The 17,773-nt window shown below is 44.7% G+C and overlaps 3 protein-coding genes and 1 pseudogene across 8 annotated transcripts in view; 1 reads left to right on the forward strand and 3 right to left on the reverse strand.

Annotated features, from left to right (window-relative positions):
- The window catches only part of Tomosyn (syntaxin-binding protein tomosyn), a 30,253-nt gene extending 29,946 nt beyond the window's left edge, over nt 1-307 (reverse strand). For 2 of the 6 annotated variants that reach the window (XM_032440429.2, XM_032440426.2), the window contains exon 1: nt 29-303. The gene's annotated coding sequence lies outside the window, so the exon portion shown is untranslated. Of the gene's footprint in view, nt 1-28 lie in introns of all 6 variants that reach the window. The other 4 variants (XM_070206606.1, XM_032440430.2, XM_032440431.2 and 1 more) reach the window with 4 other exon arrangements.
- A 721-nt stretch (nt 308-1,028) lies between these two features.
- On the reverse strand, nt 1,029-5,329 carry LOC6634789 (TBC domain-containing protein kinase-like protein). The gene is made up of 5 exons (XM_032440433.2): nt 4,929-5,329; nt 3,428-4,846; nt 3,157-3,363; nt 1,727-2,295; nt 1,029-1,366 (listed from the first exon to the last, which is right to left on the reverse strand). Exons 1-5 carry the CDS (start codon nt 5,131-5,133, stop codon nt 1,262-1,264), a joined length of 2,505 nt encoding a protein of 834 aa, XP_032296324.1. The 5' UTR covers nt 5,134-5,329; the 3' UTR covers nt 1,029-1,261.
- A 299-nt stretch (nt 5,330-5,628) lies between these two features.
- On the forward strand, nt 5,629-10,272 carry Hgsnat (Heparan-alpha-glucosaminide N-acetyltransferase). The gene is made up of 6 exons (XM_002058088.4): nt 5,629-5,954; nt 6,040-6,173; nt 6,799-6,920; nt 8,767-8,941; nt 9,019-9,680; nt 9,746-10,272. The coding sequence occupies exons 1-6, from the start codon at nt 5,811-5,813 to the stop codon at nt 10,225-10,227; spliced, it is 1,719 nt and encodes a 572-aa protein (XP_002058124.1). The 5' UTR covers nt 5,629-5,810; the 3' UTR covers nt 10,228-10,272.
- Nucleotides 9,938-12,743, reverse strand: LOC6634787 (uncharacterized; annotated as a pseudogene).
- Between the last annotated feature and the right edge of the window lie 5,030 nt (nt 12,744-17,773).

The following is a 17,773-nucleotide window of genomic DNA, read 5'->3' on the forward strand; positions in this document are numbered from 1 at the left end:
CAGACACCCCCACAGAAAATGCGCCCACCTGTTTCATTGCGTTTGGCACTGCGTTGTATATATATATATATATATATATGCACTTATATAGAGTTATATATACATATGTGTGTGTGTGTTGACATCTGCACGCGTGGCCAATTAGTTAATGCATTGCGTCGCAATTGTTGTTACGCGTATTGCAATTTTCGCACCTGGATTTCAACGCGCAGAACTTTTTCTCTTTTATACTTTTTTTTTCTTGAATTTTTTTTTTTTTTATTGCTCTTACGTTAACATTAATCGTGTCGTGTGAAGCAACTTCATCAAACTGAGCCACCAAGTAAACAAACGTAATTTGCGCAACGTGAAGCTAACATAGAGCTGTTAACGCTGACAGCGCCGTAAGCTGCGCTGCTAACGCAAATCGGAGCACTTTTGCGCATATGCAAAACGTTCAAGTTAAATGCGTAATTTACGCACAAAAGGTAACAATATTTATGTTAAATACAGTAACAGTGACGCAAAATCAGCGAACTCAACGCAAAATTGAGCCGCGGATTCTGTTAAAATTTGCTCAATTTTAAAAGAAAATTTGATTGAGAGCAAAAATGTTAGAAGAGATTAAAAAAAAATTGTTAAAAGAAAACATGATTGGAAAATTAACGAAATTACAGTTACTCAATAAGTGACAGAAAAAATCGATTCATAATCAAATGTTAAGCTAATATTAAAAAATTATTTTTAAAAGTAAAAATATTTTTTCTAAATAAAATTATATTAAATTAATTTAGTTTCAGAATTAAGGGCGAAAATTACGAATAAAATTGTAATCAAAAATCGTATTGGTTTTGACAATGATAAGGGAGTTTGTTTTTTCCAATTTAGGGCATTTTTGGGGAATTTGGGAAGTTCAGAAATTATTTATTGGATGCCTTTTTCCCCATTTAAGTCCTAGACCCTTTCGCTTTGGTATGTCTATCACATTTTACCGAAGCGAAAGGGAAGGCGATATAAAACATGAACATGCTTATTCAGACTATTCAAAATATGAAAATAATTCGAGTATAATCGAGTACAATGCAGATTTATAAAACTTGGTTAATACACACAATATGCTTATTTACATAGACATAATATATATATATATATATATATATATATATATCTTTTATATATACGATTATAAAAAGAGTAGAATTAATGCGGTTTGAGCTTAAGCTAGGATTGGGTTTGGGTGCCAGGCAAACTGGCATCAGCCATGGAGCCACGCGAAGCCCCATCAATTCGAGATGAGTATATTTGGCTCAATTGAGTGCAGGACATTGAAGCCCTTGTGTAGGATGCAGGTGCGCAGCACGCCGCAGGCGACCAAAAAGTGAGAGAACTGCAAAGACAACGAAAGCAGATTATTTCCAGGTTAAAAGTGCTCTAGTCGGAGGTGACCGACCAGCCGGTAAATACATACGAAAAGGCTATAAAATCCGTAATCTATCTACTATATATATATCTATCTATCTACCTATCTATATCTTTTATATATACCCTCTACTATATGTATATACATTTACATATTCGCATAGAACTTTCGAGTTGTGCATACAAATATCATTTAAATGGAGCGAGCTATTGCTCCATATACAAGTGTTTCCCGTCGGACAGATATCGGATGCACATCCTCCTAATCAAGAGCTAATATGCTTTATGGACTCGATGAGGCTTAAGCGTCCAGTTGATGCCAACTGACCTCGACGGCGTGCTGATGTATATTGCTGACGCAGACGACAATGCGTTGGCGCAGCTGCGCCTCCAGCTGCGGCACTTGAAGCGCCTCGAGACGCTGTTCGCCCAGCTGCACTGTGGCAAAGGGTATATTGATGCTGTGCGGCACATGGACGCGTCCGTATTCGACGACGCTGCGCAAATCGATCAGGGCCAGCTGTTCGGGCTGCTGCATCAGCAGCTGATGCACATCCTTGGCGCTGATGCGTGGACACTGCTCCGCCTGCAGATGACGCAGCTCCACATCCGCCAGCCCAATGTCCAGCACATGTGCCGGCTGCGAGCGCAGCGCGTGCTGGCGATGCGTGATACTCTTCGGTGTGCATTCGTACATCTTCTGCGACTCGATCACACAGCTCTCCATCACGATGTCGGGCAGGTCGGAGAAGAGCAAGATGCACTCGTTGAAGCCGGAACTGAGCAGCGTGCTTTTCAGCTGCTTCAGTATTGCGACGCCAATGAACAGCGGATACGAGCTGTCGCCCAGCATCAGCTTGTCCCACAAATGCAATATCTTATGCAGCGGAAAAACATCTGCATAAAAAACATGGAATCCATTTGAATACAGTTATGCATAGATAATTGTCTGTTCCGGCTGATTGACGGACTGACTGATTGACTGATTGATTAGACGGCTTTCCACCTGCAACTGTGGAAAATTGGTGGAATAGTGAAACTGTTTTGATTACCGGCCGATTCGCCTAAAGCTCATTTGCAAAGTTCTTTTAGAAACATTTATTGCTGATATCTTTCACACTTTTCGCCAATCCACGCCTAGGTGAAAGTGGGCTGAAGGTTAAGATGGTGGAAGTTTTGAGTTCAAACTGAATTACAAAAGTTCTTCGTGAAAATCAATTTGAGACGTGTTTCAAAAACTTAATTCCACCATTCCATTTGAGTATTCCACCTTTGCATCTGGTTGGAATATTTTACAAAGTTGGATTCCACTTATATTTCACCCGTTTCATTTGGGTGGAAAATGTTGCATTCTATTGACCTTCCAACTGGGTAGTCCACCTTTTTATATGTCACAAAAAGTTGCATTCCATTTAACATTCCGCCATTCTATCTGGGTATTCCACCAATATTCCACCATTCCATCTGGGTGGAAATATGTTGCAATTTGTTGTATTCCAATAATATTCTTACTCCACTTATATTCCACCCGTTTCATTTGGGTTGGATTTTACAAATGTTCCATCATTGCATCTGTTTTAAATGTTCGCGCATTCTATTAACATTTCATCCATGGATATTCCACCAATATTCCACATATTGCATTCCGCCTATATTCCACCACAGTAGGTGAAATTTCTGAAAGCACGTATTGGCGTCCAACAATCAATCCATCAGCTGGTGTCAGTCGGTCAAACACAGGAGACAGGATCTACATACGTGAGAACATGGTCAGGAACCAGGGTATCGCGAACAGCTCCGGAATGAAGTTAATGCTGGCCAAGTGCTGGGCCAAGAGCGGCTCATGGAATGCGCTCAGCTGTGAGAATTTGCTCAGATATTCCTTAATAATAGCCGAGTTATCCTTGAGGAAAAACCACTGCAGATACTTCGGTATGAACCGGTACAGACTCAGAAATGCAAGCTCTGCAAAGGATTACAAGAGAGTTTATCCCATTTAAATTTCTTTGAGGGAACGCCACGCACTTACCCTCATTGTTGAAATTGAGATAGAGAAAGGGCGCGGTCAGCGAGTCGAGTCCCTGCCAATAGACATACTGCGGATGGGCCGTCACCCAGGCCTTGAGCAGACGCTTCAGCTTGCGATGGCCGTCCGGCGACGAGAGCAGCTCATCATACTGATGACAGCGCGGTATGTCCACCTCGATCTGTCGATCCGTGCTTGTGGCCGTGAACTTGTCGATTTTCGCATAGCTCGCATTGGGCAGCACGCCCAGCAGGGCCGCCCAGATGGGGCCGCGCAGCAGCGGCGGTATATCAATTGCCGCCTCCCGCTGCAGCTGCTCGGCCGTGTGCGGATAGCCCAGCAGCAGGCGTGTAAAGAGTCGTACGCGCCGGAACTGATACTCAATGTCGCGTTCGCGTATGAGCAGAGGCAGTTCCTGCTGTTGCTGCTGTTGCTGCAGTTGTTGCTGCTGCTGCTGCTGCTGCGGCTGCAGGCGTTGCGTGTGCAGCAGCGGAAAGTAGACGCTGGCGGGCAGGCGGCTGAGTCGCTGCAGGAGGGGCTGCAGCTTGAGCAGCACAACGCGCTCGTCCATCAGATGCGATTGGCTGCGCGGCGGGCAGACGCTGGCGCCGCTTAATCGAACAATTTGCGGCAGTGACAAAATGGGCGCCTCGCTGCGTATCAGTCCCTCCTTTTTCAGTTCCGCTTGCACATCACCGCCGGCCAGCTGCCACAGGTGATAGATCTGCGCCAGCGGACAGCGCAGCAGCAGCGGCAACGGCAACGACGGCGACGGCGATGACTTCGCGACATTCGCTTGGCTGTGATCGCCCAGCGCTGCGAAGCAGGCGTGCTGCAGCAGCTCGGCGGGCAGCGGTCGCTGTGCCGGCAGCACGCTCAGACAACGCTCGAGCAGCTCGCGCACGGGCAACGGCAGCTGCTGATACCGATCCCAGCGCTGATGTTCCCGCGCTATTTTCTCAACAACGCCGCCGGTGTTGGCGTTGCGCGCAAAGGCCAACAGCTTCCAGGCAATGTTGCTCAGCTTGAGCTTGGGCCAGAGCTCCGTTTGCAGCAGCTGCTCCAGCAGCAGCATGGCCCAGGCCCAAATGTCGCTCTTGATGTTATCGTTGGCGCCAAGCAGACGCTCCGGCGCCATATAGCGTATATTACCAATGGGAAAGGGCACATAGGCGCCGCCCTTGGTCATATAGTGCATGCCATAATTGAAGAGCTTGACGTGCACAGCTCCCGCGCGGCTCTCCACAAGTATGTGGCGCGGCTCCAGATTGTGCACGACCAGCTTGTGCCCGTGCAGCACATCTAGACCGCTGGCCACCTGCTGGAAAATGCACAGCATTTGTGCGGGACTTGTCGACGTTTGCCGCTTCACGTGCTCCTCCAGCGTGCAGCCGACGTACTCCGAGACCACAATGGTGCGCTCTACAAATAATAAGAAGAGACTGGTATAAATTGTATGCCAGGCAGGGAATAATGCAGTTGGCCTTGTCACTTTGGCGTTTACCATGCTTGCTGCGCACCACGTCCAGGTACTGACACAAATGCTCATGCTGCAGCTCCTTGAGCCGCTGGGAACGCCCCAAAATTGCAATCGAATTGGGCGTTAGGGGCAGGCCATTGCTGCCGCAGACATCGCCCGGATGCAGTTTGGCAAAGAAGGTGATGGCGCAGAGGCGTCGCGTCTCCGTTGTGCCGGTGCCAGTGGCCATTTGGGGGGCGGGCGTTGATCAAAACACACACAGCCACGGGGCCAGTAGCCAAAGGGCAGCAACAATTATTTGCCACTCATCAGCGCAATCAGCTGTTACGTGCAGCGTTATCGTTATCGATAAACAGCGTACATTGTCAACACTGTTTGACCATTGAGCAACACTGCAACAAGTTTGTTTATGCTCATGCACTAACAGTGTGACCCCCAAGACTTTCACAAGCTACATGAGACGCATCTAAATATTATTATTTAAAATTATCAAATTATATTATAAACAAATTATTATTAATTAACTTAATTTATGTTTTGTTTCAATTATAATTGCAATAAAATTACTTGCGTTTTGTATGTTCTCTTCTAGTGCCGTTTCTAGTATTATTTCCTCTTGCCACCACGTGGTGAGGGTATTCATTATTCACCACACTGCACTTAGCTGCAGCTATTTGGCATATTTTGTTGTTGTTGTGTTCGTGTTTTGTTTTTATTGCGCACTCGAAATAGTTTCCATTTCGTTTTGTATATAGAAAAAAAAAAAGGCGTTGATATGGCAATTTTGCAGCAGCTTGAGCGCAGTTAGTCGTCAACGGCGCCATATCGAGTGCGCGCTTCGCACTGCCGAACTGGCAAACAATTGAGAATTGCCCGTGAAGACTTCGACTTGAATTGCGCACAAGAATGTCGTTTCTGGTGGAGTACACGGAGCCCCATTGGCGGGATTTGGATATGCGCGCCCTGGGCGCCGACCAGGCCTATATGTATTTGCAGACGCAGCATGCGGAGCCAAGCTATCTTTATACCCTTTCCGATGAATGTTATACGGTATGTCAACACAATTTCCCGCCACATTGCTGTTAAAAAGCTTTAATTGCTGTTGCTGTTGTTGTTGTTGTTGTTGTATTTGCAGTGTCCGTTTACCAAAGTGAAAGCTCTGCCCGCCGCTGGCTCGTCGCCGCTGGAACCGTTAAAGCTCAGCACCGCATACCCGTTGAGTTTCAAAATTTATGCACACGATCAGGGTCACTATGCCTACGAGAATGTGTATGTGTTGCAATCGGTGTGTGTGTGTCTGCGTGTGTGTGTGTGTGTGTCTTACCAGGTTCTAGCGTTGAGCGCGTTTCGTGTTTTTGTCGTGACACGAATAAGTTAAGGATTTTCGTCCACCAAACAACAAATTCCGTGCAATTCCTGATCGTGTTCAGGCAAATGGGTATTTTTATCGTTAATTTAAATCATTCTGTGCTTCAATGCTATTGATTTTGCTTTTTTTAATTGTGACACATGCTCATAAGATAATGCTATATTTGTGGTTAAGCTAAATTATCGAGTTGGAATGGAATTTTTCTACAAATGTATATATGTATATGTACCTTGCCTAGATCTAGATCTGTGAGTATCGTTTCGCTAAAAATGCGGCACGCGCCCATCTCTACTACGCTCAGACATACGCTATCTGCATATGCATATGTATATAGTATATGCATATTTATATATGTATGTATGCATATAGCTGCAATTGCAATATTATTATCATGACATCTGTTTACACGCTAATCGTATGAGTGTGGGCGTGCGTGTGCGTGTGTGTGTGTTTGTGTGTACTTTAAGCTTGATTCACTTGATTTCTCTTTTATGCGCTATTCTCCTCTCTCCTCAACCCCCGCAGCTCATCTTTGTGCGCGCTGCGTCGCAGCGATCTTCAAGAATTTGGCGTGTATAACCTCACACTGCTGGCCAATGGCAGCTGCAGCTTTACCGTTGACAAGCCCGGCGTTCCCATTAATTACGGTAAGTGCCGATTTCCTCCGTTAGCCAATCTAATCGCCATTATCATCAAAAATCATCTACTTATAATGTAAAAGCTTAGGCAGCATATTGAGGGGCCTTTTTGTTGTTGTTGTTTTTGTTTTTGTTGCTTAGATCAAAAGTCGTACAGTAGTCAGTCGATAAAAGGAATTGTGAGAATTAAGAATTGCTCACAAATGTTTTTTAAAAAGTTGTCATCTCCGCTTTGAGTATATATATGTACATATACTACACATAGTATATATATATGTGTGTATACTCTTCGTATATTAAATCGGGTGGCAATTTGCGAGTGACTACTGTAGCAAAAACTTGTACAGAGTCAGCTATTCTGGGCTTTATAATGGGGGTTTTCTCTGGTTCTCGGAACGGTCTATTGTAGATGTGTACTTGTAATTGGAATTCCGATCTGTTTATAGAAAATATTCAGGGAACGAATATTTGAAGCGAGTCTATTCCAAATTGTGCTGGAAACTGGAGGGGCACTTCCAAAGTGAGTTGTTTTTAATTTGTGCAAACATAAATATCAAGTTTGGCGTAATCTAGCACTTCTGCCTAAAAGATCAAAGCTTAAAATCGGGTTTTTAACAATAGGGAAATGGCCTGAGATATGCTTTCTTTCGCCTGTTTAATACATTTTCAATAAAACATGCGTTTTTTTGCCCATTTTCAATAGGTTCAGGGCTAAAATAGTTTGAAATGCGACATTTGTCTCATTTATGTATTTATACCCTCTCCCTTTTCTCTGAAACCCTCTCTCTCTCTCTCTCTATCCCTCTCTGAAACCCTCTCTCTCTCTCTCTCTCTATCCCTCTCTGAAACCCTCTCTCTTTCTCTCTATCCCTCTCTGAAACCCTCTCTCTCTCTCTCTCTATCCCTCTCTGAAACCCTCTCTCTCTCTCTCTATCCCTCTCTGAAACCCTCTCTCTCTCTCTCTATCCCTCTCTGAAACCCTCTCTCTCTCTCTCTATCCCTCTCTGAAACCCTCTCTCTCTCTCTATCCCTCTCTATTTCGCTCTCTCTCCATCTCTATCGCTCTCTACCACTTCTTTATATCTCCCTCTCTTTCTTTGCATATATTTGTTTTCTATGTCAAGCGTAGTATATTTTACAATTCTCTCTTGTGTTGTGTCCGTAAACTTCTGATATAATAAACGTAAAGCGTAAACGTTTTACGAGCTGAGCTGCACGAGTTCGAATTCCTCGATTTGTTTCTCCCTATGTTTGAATTCCTCGATTAGTGATTCCTCAATTCATAAACGTTTTACTGACAGAACTGCACACGTACCAATGCTGTCTATATGATATTTAAATACCTTGCTTTGTAAACATTTTACTGGCAGCGCTTTCTCGATTCGCAAACGTTTTACTGGAAGAGCTGCACGCGTGCTGCGCCTGTCTGTATGATATATGGTATATGAATTCGTCGATGCGTCCTTCCGCATGATATTCCAACTCCTCGATTCATCTCTCCTTAAGATATTTAAATTCCTTAATTCGTAAACGTTTTACTGGCAGCGCTTTCTCGATTCGCAAAAGAGCTGCACGCGTGCTGTGCCTGTCCTTCCGCATGATATTCCAACTCCTCGATTCATCTCTCCCTAAGATATTTAAATTCCTTGATTCGTAAACGTTTTACTGGCAGCGATTTCTTGATTCGTAAACGTTTTACTGGCAGCACTAGATTCCTCGATTCATTCCTCTTGATGATATCGACTTATGATATTTGTAATCCTCGACTCGACAATTTCTATAATATATAAATGCATTGATTCGTAAACGTTTCACTGGCATCATTTGAATTGGAATAATGTACTTACCCCGCCAGCCTTCCTGTCCGTCTTTGTGCTGGTGGCAGCGCTGGTCATCCTGCTGAAGCTGATCAGTTGCATTTGGAAACGTTATCGCTACGATGAGGCGGACGCTGTGGCGGACACCATTGGGGATGCCGCGGAGAAGGCGACGCAGCGCAAGCGGCTGCGCAGTCTGGACACGTTCAGAGGGTAAGCGAATACCCTATTATCGGTATACCCTGTTATAGGAATACCCTGTAATCGGCATAACCTGGCCTCTTTTGCAGCCTGTCCATTGTGCTGATGATATTCGTGAACAGCGGCGGCGGCGGCTACAGCTGGATTGAGCACGCCGCCTGGAACGGCCTCCATCTGGCCGATCTGGTCTTTCCCAGCTTCCTGTGGATCATGGGCGTGTGCATACCCCTCTCGATAAAGTCGCAGCTGGGGCGTGGCATTAGCAAATCGCGCATTTGCGGGCGCATCGTTTGGCGTTCGTGCAAACTGTTTGCGATTGGACTGTGCCTCAACTCGACAAATGGCCCCCAGCTGGAGCAGCTGCGTCTGATGGGCGTGCTGCAGCGCTTTGGCATCGCCTTTCTGGTTGTTGGCCTGCTGCACACGGTGTGCAGCCGACGGGATCAGCTCAGTCCGCAGCGCGCCTGGCAGCGCGCCATCTATGACATCTGCCTGTTCAGCGGCGAGCTGGCCGTGCTCCTGGCCCTGATTGCCGCCTATTTGGGTTTGACGTTTGGCCTGCCCGTGCCGGGCTGCCCGCGCGGCTATCTCGGACCCGGCGGCAAGCACAACAATGCCGCCAATCCCAATTGCATTGGCGGCGCCGCCGGCTACATTGATCGCCAGGTGCTCGGCAATGCCCACATCTATCAGCATCCGACGGCCAAATATGTCTACGATGCAACCGCCTTCGATCCGGAGGGTATCTTTGGTAGGTGCCAGCGAAACGTGTTTTCCACTTCCATGCATCCTAATTTATTCTCCCTTCCTTTGCAGGCTGCCTGCTGAGCGTGGTGCAAACGCTGTTGGGCGCCTTTGCCGGCGTCACGCTCCTGGTGCACGCCACTTGGCAGGCGCGTCTTAAGCGCTGGCTGCTGGGCGCCACGCTCCTGGGCCTGCTGGGCGGCGCTTTGTGCGGCTTCACCAGGGAGCAGGGCGTCATTCCCGTGAACAAGAATCTGTGGTCCCTTTCGTTTGTGTTCGTGACCGTTGCCCTGGCCCTGGTGCTGCTCTCGCTGCTCTACTATGTGGTCGATGTGCGCCAGCTTTGGTCCGGCTATCCGTTCACTGAATGCGGCATGAATGCCATCATCATGTATGTGGGCCATACGATCATGCACAAAATGTTGCCCTGGCATTGGCGCATCGGTGCAATGAATACGCACTTTCTGCTGCTGCTGGAGGCCGTGTGGAACACGCTCATCTGGGTGGGCATCGCTCTCTATCTGGACGCGCGACAGTTTTACTATAGTCTCTAAAACGTTTGTCGAATTTGTCAATTAAATATGTTTCTCCCATCTGAACTTATTCTCATTTACGGACACTTTATATCGGAGCTGGAGCTAACTTCCTATATATATGCCCATAGATCCCATGCTCCTTAAACATTATTACCATATATATATAGCATATCGGAACAGTTTGTCGATTAATTACATATCTAACTAGAACAGCAAAGTATATAAAATATTCCTGAGATCTATTTCTATACTATATGAGATAGTGGTCCGTTGTGGACAAGTATTTGCCTCTATATAAAGTGAAGCTTGTAAGAAATCTGGCGAAACAAAGCAAGTTTTTGCAGCAGGGTTTGAACCAGCGCCTTACTATTATTGCCTCCCTTTAAGTGACTCACCTATAAAGGTTTGCATCCCACAAAAAAAAAGGCTAGCTAAATCACGCTTCGAACTAGCTTCCTGTCTTTGGGTGCAGTTCAGCTTTTGTCCATCAGGGTCTTGGTTTAAGCCTCTGAAAATATTTAATACATTTTAATTAAACAGTTTCATGTGCATTTATAATTGCTAAAAATGTTGCAAGCCTTACCGTTGCCAGCCAAAATTGGCATCTTCCAAGGGGCTTAGATAAATGCAATAGTTGGGGGTCCATAGCACAAAATTAGTTGGAATTTCGCTGGCAGCCACCGAGAAATCAGCTCCAGTCAAAGGAGAAGCAAAGCAAGAAGCAAGCTGAACAACAGTCGGGATTCGGACCGATTCGGACTGGGACAAATATCACGTGCAGCTCCTGCAGGTCCAGCTGCTCGACTGCAGAGCTCTCAAGTAGCTCTCGTCCAACTCCCACGGATCGCATCCACATGATCTCCTCATTGAGCGCATCGATCAGAAAGGAGTGCTTCCTGAGGTACATGGTCAACTGCAGGTCGATCACAACCTGTCGAAATGATTCCCCAAGCGATTGTACATCAGGAAGAATTCCAGCACAGTGGCGGCCACCTGCTGTTTGTCCCGTGGACGCTCTGCTAGGTAATGCAGGGGCTGCAGCAGGGTGCCGTCGCCATCGAGCATGCGGAATCGCATCTGCTGCACGGTGGGTATCTCGGCGAGCACATCGTGAATGCCAGCCGAGAGGACCACTGTGTAATTGTGGGCCACCAGCTCCTCGATGGACTGCGGCAGCCGATTCAGCTGCTGCGTCCGTATCAGATGGTAGAGCAGCCCCTGGTATATGGTGCGTATGAGCATTGTGTAGAGCATCAGCATGATGCAGTGCAGACGCTTGGCGATCGAACGCGGCGTCTGCAGCATGGGCATGCCCACGAAGATCAGCGCCAGGTTGAGCCAGACTGAGCCCTGCTCCCTAGGCAACAGCAGTCGGTCCATTGCCAGATGCAGCAGGAGCGAGAGTGCGAGCACAAGGCCAATAGCCAGCCAAATCGTAGTTGGATATGGATAGAGCAGAATGTCCAGGGAGCTCAGCTCATATGTGATGCCCAAAACGCCGAACCGGAGGCTCGTCTGATGATAGTTGTGGGTCGATGTGGCCAACAGGCTGTGTGCCACCGTCAAAGATCCGCCTCGCCACGTTGCAACTGCAGAGAGCACAAAGAGAAGAGAGTCATTTGGGTGAAGGAGGAGACAACATGTTACTCACCATCTGCAGCATTCTATTGCCCAACAGACCCGGCCCATGCGGTGGCTCGAGCACCTGGATGGTCAGGTTGAGTCTCTGGATGAGCGTTTGCAAGAGGCGGCCCTCAAGGCCACCAACAATGCGCGCATCGGATCCCGCTGTGGCCTCCAGCTAGAGGAACGGCGGCATATGCCAGAGTGCGGCACGCAGAGGGCAGCCAAAGAAGTTGCCCAGTTTGCGGGGGAAGATCTGCGGATGGAGCATGTGGCTGCCATTGTAGCGATTGATGAGCTGTGGACTCATATCGGCACAGCTCTGCGGGCCAAACGGCAAATACGTGTACAAGAGGATCTCCCCGTTGGCTCTCTGCACCTGGACATTGCAATTGATGAGCTGGTGGCGCCAGCAGTGCGCAAAGATGCGGCGCATCTCGCCAAAAAGCAGACGATCAGATGTAATAGTGCTCGTTGTAGTTGTATTCACGGGACTCCATCTAATCGCGGCAAAGGCCGCATACGAGTCCATGAATATGAGCTTGTAATGCTTGCGACCAGGGACAAGCCGACGCAACATTCCCTCTTGCACGATGACAATCTGGAGCGGAGCTATGCCCCAGCTGCGAAAGAGTATGCTCATCACACAGCTGGGGCTGGGCACCCAGCTGAGGTTCATCCATGCTCCAAGTTTATCGTTTAGCTTTTACGTTAATTGCCTGCAAGTAGTTTATGATTAATGATACATTGGATAAGTGGTTGCAACATTGTCGATGCCTGATTGTTTTTTTATGGCTTCTCTCACTGATTTATTGTGTTTTTTTCGTTTTATTGCATTATAATTTTGCATTTACTGATTTACAGTTAGGTTCGAATATTTGTACTCAAGCGCAGCCAACTTAACGTTCAGATAAAACGGTTGCAATGTTGCCAGATCGCTTGAAAGCAGTTACCCAGCATGCAAGAAACGTCTTCATTTATGAAACATCACTTAAATTTGTTTAATATATGTATATCAGCTACTTGAGTTTTTTTAGAGGGTATCTGGCAGTCGAATCTAGCTCAGTTTGTATGGTTGTTACTTGATTGAATTGTTGAATTTAAAGAGTGCTTTGCATTATTTTTATTGCCTGGCAACTTCATGACCTACCGCAACTGGGCGTGCCTTAGCCTACATAAAGTTCAGCCCAGCCCAGCACAGACACACACACACACACACGCTCGCACACTGACACATTGACTTTTCCCACAGTTTTCAAAGCTAATTATAATAACTGATACATAGAAATGTGGATAATAAAATTTAGTTTAGGCTTAAGGGCCATGTGGGCCAATTACGTAATGTGGTCAAAACTGAAGCCATGGCGGACCGGCTGTTAACAGAACTCACCAGAAAAGCGCGAGCTGCTAACAATTATGATGACCCGCAACTGTCAGAGTGCGGCTAATATATGCGTCGAGCAGATGCTCTCTACGCAATTGAGATCCATTAATTATTAACTTTTATCTGCAACATTTGCAAGTTTATGGTTAACATAATTAAGAGGCGATAATTATCGATATCATGAAAAGGGGTGTTTTATATTGCAAGTCGCGCGTCCTTCTGCCTGTCACATAACTGTACACAAAAGCAATATACCCTTTTGAGTCCATTTCCAATTGGTTTAGGGCATTAAAAGTGAATGTGTGGCCGTTGTGGCTGCGCTTTAACAACTAATAAATAACATAAGTTAAATGAAATGTAACATTTCTCTCTCTCTCGCTCGCCTTTTCTCTTGCTATAGTTTCTGTTGTCGTGTCTTGCAAGAAGTTGTACCAACTGGTAGATACCCTGTTCCAAGCTGATCTGCATTCTTGAATGGCTGTGGTGTTCGTGTAGTTTGCTCCTTGACAAATTTGCACAGCATAAAAATGGCGGCGATAAGTGTTTACACATCAAAGCTCAGAAAAATATCCTAAAAATGGGTTACTTCCCATATTCTACGTCAGTATATACTATATGAGAGCCTAGAAAATAAATAAGCGAAATACCTATCGATATCGATAGCAAGCTATCGATTGGAAATCAACTTGAACTGCGGCTCTCCTAAAACTATTTATACTCTGTCTGTTACATAAATGCCAACATAATCAAGATACCCACTTTTAATCATTTTTAATGGTCGTACAGTTATTTAACACCTCTGGGCCAGGTGCACGGCCCAGGTCACAAATGCCACAAACTGTCAGGCTGGCGATCAAAATAGATTTGCTATCAACGCATATTCACAATAGATTCGATCGTATCGCGTACAATATGATTATATATCTATTTGATGCAGCTATTGTTGAAGGCGCCGTCACATCGAGTCCACGAAAATTATCTAATTTATTGTTTCGGCCACGCATAAATTGGGGAGGGCGTGGCGAGCGACTTGCTTTGCCTCAATCAACTTGTTGACATACAAAATATATATATAATATCTTTTCACAAATCTTTCTTTCTTTTAATCTATATTATATTTGCTTTTTCTAAAAAAAAAAGTGGTGTAAGCGCACGCTGACGAAACCGAAACCAGGCGAACCACTTGCATCGACCTTGTGTAATATAATATAATGTAATCTAATATAATATAGTGGGTAAAACGCCTGCCTACCTGACTGAACTCGGGAACTATGGCAGCTGGAGTTATCAAATTTGGTATGTACTTTCTTGTATGCCTATGAAGCACATATAAGGCATATCTATTAAAATAAAATGATCCAGCCAAATCCAGCCTATCTGAACTCGGGAACTATGGAAGCTGGAACCATGAAATTTCGTATGTAGCTGCTTATAAGCCTGGCAAGTTAGTATGAGAAATATCTATAGAAATACAACGATCCAGCCAATTCCTACCTTCCGGAACTCAGGAACCATAGAAGCCACGACTTTGAAATTTTGTATATGACTTTCTATGTGCTTATTAACTATATATAAAGAAAACAATCCAGACAATGCTGTTTACCTATCGTGACTTGGGAATTTTAAAGGCCAGAAACCCATCAAATTGGGTAGTGGCTTTTTTTATACCCTAATATTATATCTAGAGTATCTTGCCTGTCTGAGCTGCGAAATTGTAGTATCTCGAGTTAGCAAATGCTGTATATGGTTCTTTAAATTATATTGTGTATATTATATTACAGGGTATTTGCTAGATGAGCATGCGCGTTTTACTTCAGTTTTTTTCGCAGTCAAATTAGCCGCACGCCTTGACGTAAATTGTTATTTAATTAAGCCAAAAACAACAAAGGAAAAACAAGCAAATGAAATGAAATACACGAAAGTTAACAGAAGATTCTCGCATGGGTCGAAAAGCTGGACAAGGCCAAAGCCAAGCCAAGACCCTGAAACTAGACTAGTTATAAGACATAGTTTTTCTCAAATAAATCTGAATAAAAGTTAACTAATTTTTTAAAAGTTGCGACTTTTTCCAACACTGGTCGTTGAACTGTCAACGCGCTGGGCCATTGTGGTGCCAACTTTCGCACTTTTGTGCTGCTCTCCAATTGTCGCCAGCCACCTGACCATACGATTACCTGACCATCCGACTACTTGACCATCCGACTACCTGACCATCCATCCGACCGCCTGACTAGCTGACCACACCAATGCCAGGCGAAGAGCGCGTCATGAAATTGAAGAGCTTGTAAATTAAATGTGCGACAGCTGGCTGGCAAGTTCGTTGCCTAAGTCTTTCGTTTTCGGACAAACGCCAACGCGGACGCCCCACCTCCCCCCTCGCACCCATCATCGCCGCGCCCAACTGAAACAAACATTGCCAATTGTTCATCCTTTCACTTTACGCACTGATGTGGGTCAACGCTTGCCAGGATCAGGTCTCTGGCATTGCATAAGCAAAAGAGATAAACATGATTTATAATCCCACCACGAAGTGACATAATTTTACGCATTAATCACGAGATCATGTCAAGATTATTGCGATGCGCGCTGCGGATGGCAACATGGCCATTAAAAGCCACAAATGCTGGGAAACACAAGCAGAACTATCCGAATTAACTCGTCAGATTCGAAAGTGTTTTTTAGCCTATTACAAATTTGTTTAAATACACTCGGCTAAGATTTTATTCCTTAAGGTAAGACTGCTTCCCAACTCGTGTAAATGGCAACAACTTGCAAATGTACTTGCAAGTACTCGAAACGAATGAATGAATACATGAATCCATTCAATAATTCAGCTTCAAAGTGGATTTATTGAACGTTTGGCCACGCCCTCTGGGAATCATTGTACCAATCAATCCCTTTCAAATGAACTCAGCTAGCAAATGTACTTGTAAGTACTTGAATTGAATGAGTGCATTCATTCAAGTATAAAGCTCATATAGTGTATTTCTAATAAGAATTTAATCATGTACTATTGCTTCAAATAAGTTGAACTCTTGCAAGTGTTTTACAGCCTTCAAATGAAGTGCATTTGCAAATGTACTTGCAGGTACTCGAATAAGATGAATGCATTCATTCGCGAATAAAGGTGTTTTAGTGTACTTAATAAACGCTCTGCCATGTCCCATTCTAGTTTATAAATTAGTTTAAGTCAGTTAAATTCCAGCAACTGTGTTTGCCATTTAAAATGTTGTTGACTTACAAATGTACTTGCAAGTACTCGAAATGAATGAATGAATATTTGAATGAATTTTAATATGCAGCTTATATAGTCAATTTAATGAACATTTTGCCATGCTCTTTGGCAATCATTGCCATAAAACATGGTTTATTTGGAAATGTACTTGTAAGTACTTACAAGTACCTGCAAGACATGAATCGATTCACTCATAACTCATGTGACTCATTTGGTGATTGGAAGCGGATTAGGGCACGGCCATGTCCGGCTGAATAATTAAACGCTTTAAGTATTCCCTTAACATATTTGAATGAGTTAGGTAAATCGTCTAATTGGCCATGCTGCGGGCGCACTTGCTCCACATCCAACGACCACTTCACACGCTTTCAAAATAAAAGCGAAATTCGTAACGTACGGAAAGAGGCAGAAGTAAAATCCCCCCCTCAAGTCCAAGTTGGGGGCGATGAGCTGTGCATGTTAAAGACATCAATTGGCGACGTGCTAATCCATCCAATTGAAAGTTCGGGCCAAAAGTGAGAGGTGGGCGTGGCCGTGGCCGAATCTTGGTTTGCAATTTGCTTTATTGGTTTGGAACGCGCAGAACGCTCCGAGGCGAAAATCTTAACAACTAAATGAGTATACAATATATATATATATAGTGACATATCCATAGTCGCACCCACCCTTTAACATATCTTAGCACATAAGCATAAGCACAATTATAAACATTTCTAATATTGTAAACAAAGAGCCTGGTGATAACATCGACATTGGTCAAGATCAAACTGTCCCCCTTTGGTAGACATAAACAATTCACCCTAAATATCACGCCACTGTCAATGTTCCCATCAGAGTACTATCCCACGCATAATTGCTGACGCAGCTCAAACTTCACTCAATTTTGACTCAAACTCTCTCAAAGCGAAGTTTGCTAAGCGACCGCAACAGTTAGATAAATCAGTTCATATTCGGGAAGCAAATCTGAATGTACTCAACAAAAGTAGCCGTTAAGTGAAAATAATAAATTGAAATATATTTTTTTATAGTAACCTAACGTGTAAAACTTAATTGGCGCAGCCGGTAGGATACGTCGGGAAAAATTAAAGATCGCTAAAGGATAATTAATTCCCAGATCTAACGCACAATCGCGACCGAAAGTGTTGTCGGAGTGTAATAAAAATTTTCTCGAATACGTATCCGCACAAGAACCTTCGGGTCATTAGTAGCTTAATAATATTGACCCTTTGGGCAATAAAGCTACTACAGTTAATAACGACTGGCTTTGCATATCGTTTGATCCCTGCAATACGTTATTACTGAGTCTTTTTAAGACACACACA

Source organism: Drosophila virilis, chromosome X, assembly GCF_030788295.1.
Source record: "Drosophila virilis strain 15010-1051.87 chromosome X, Dvir_AGI_RSII-ME, whole genome shotgun sequence".
Classification (NCBI taxonomy): domain Eukaryota; kingdom Metazoa; phylum Arthropoda; class Insecta; order Diptera; family Drosophilidae; genus Drosophila; species Drosophila virilis.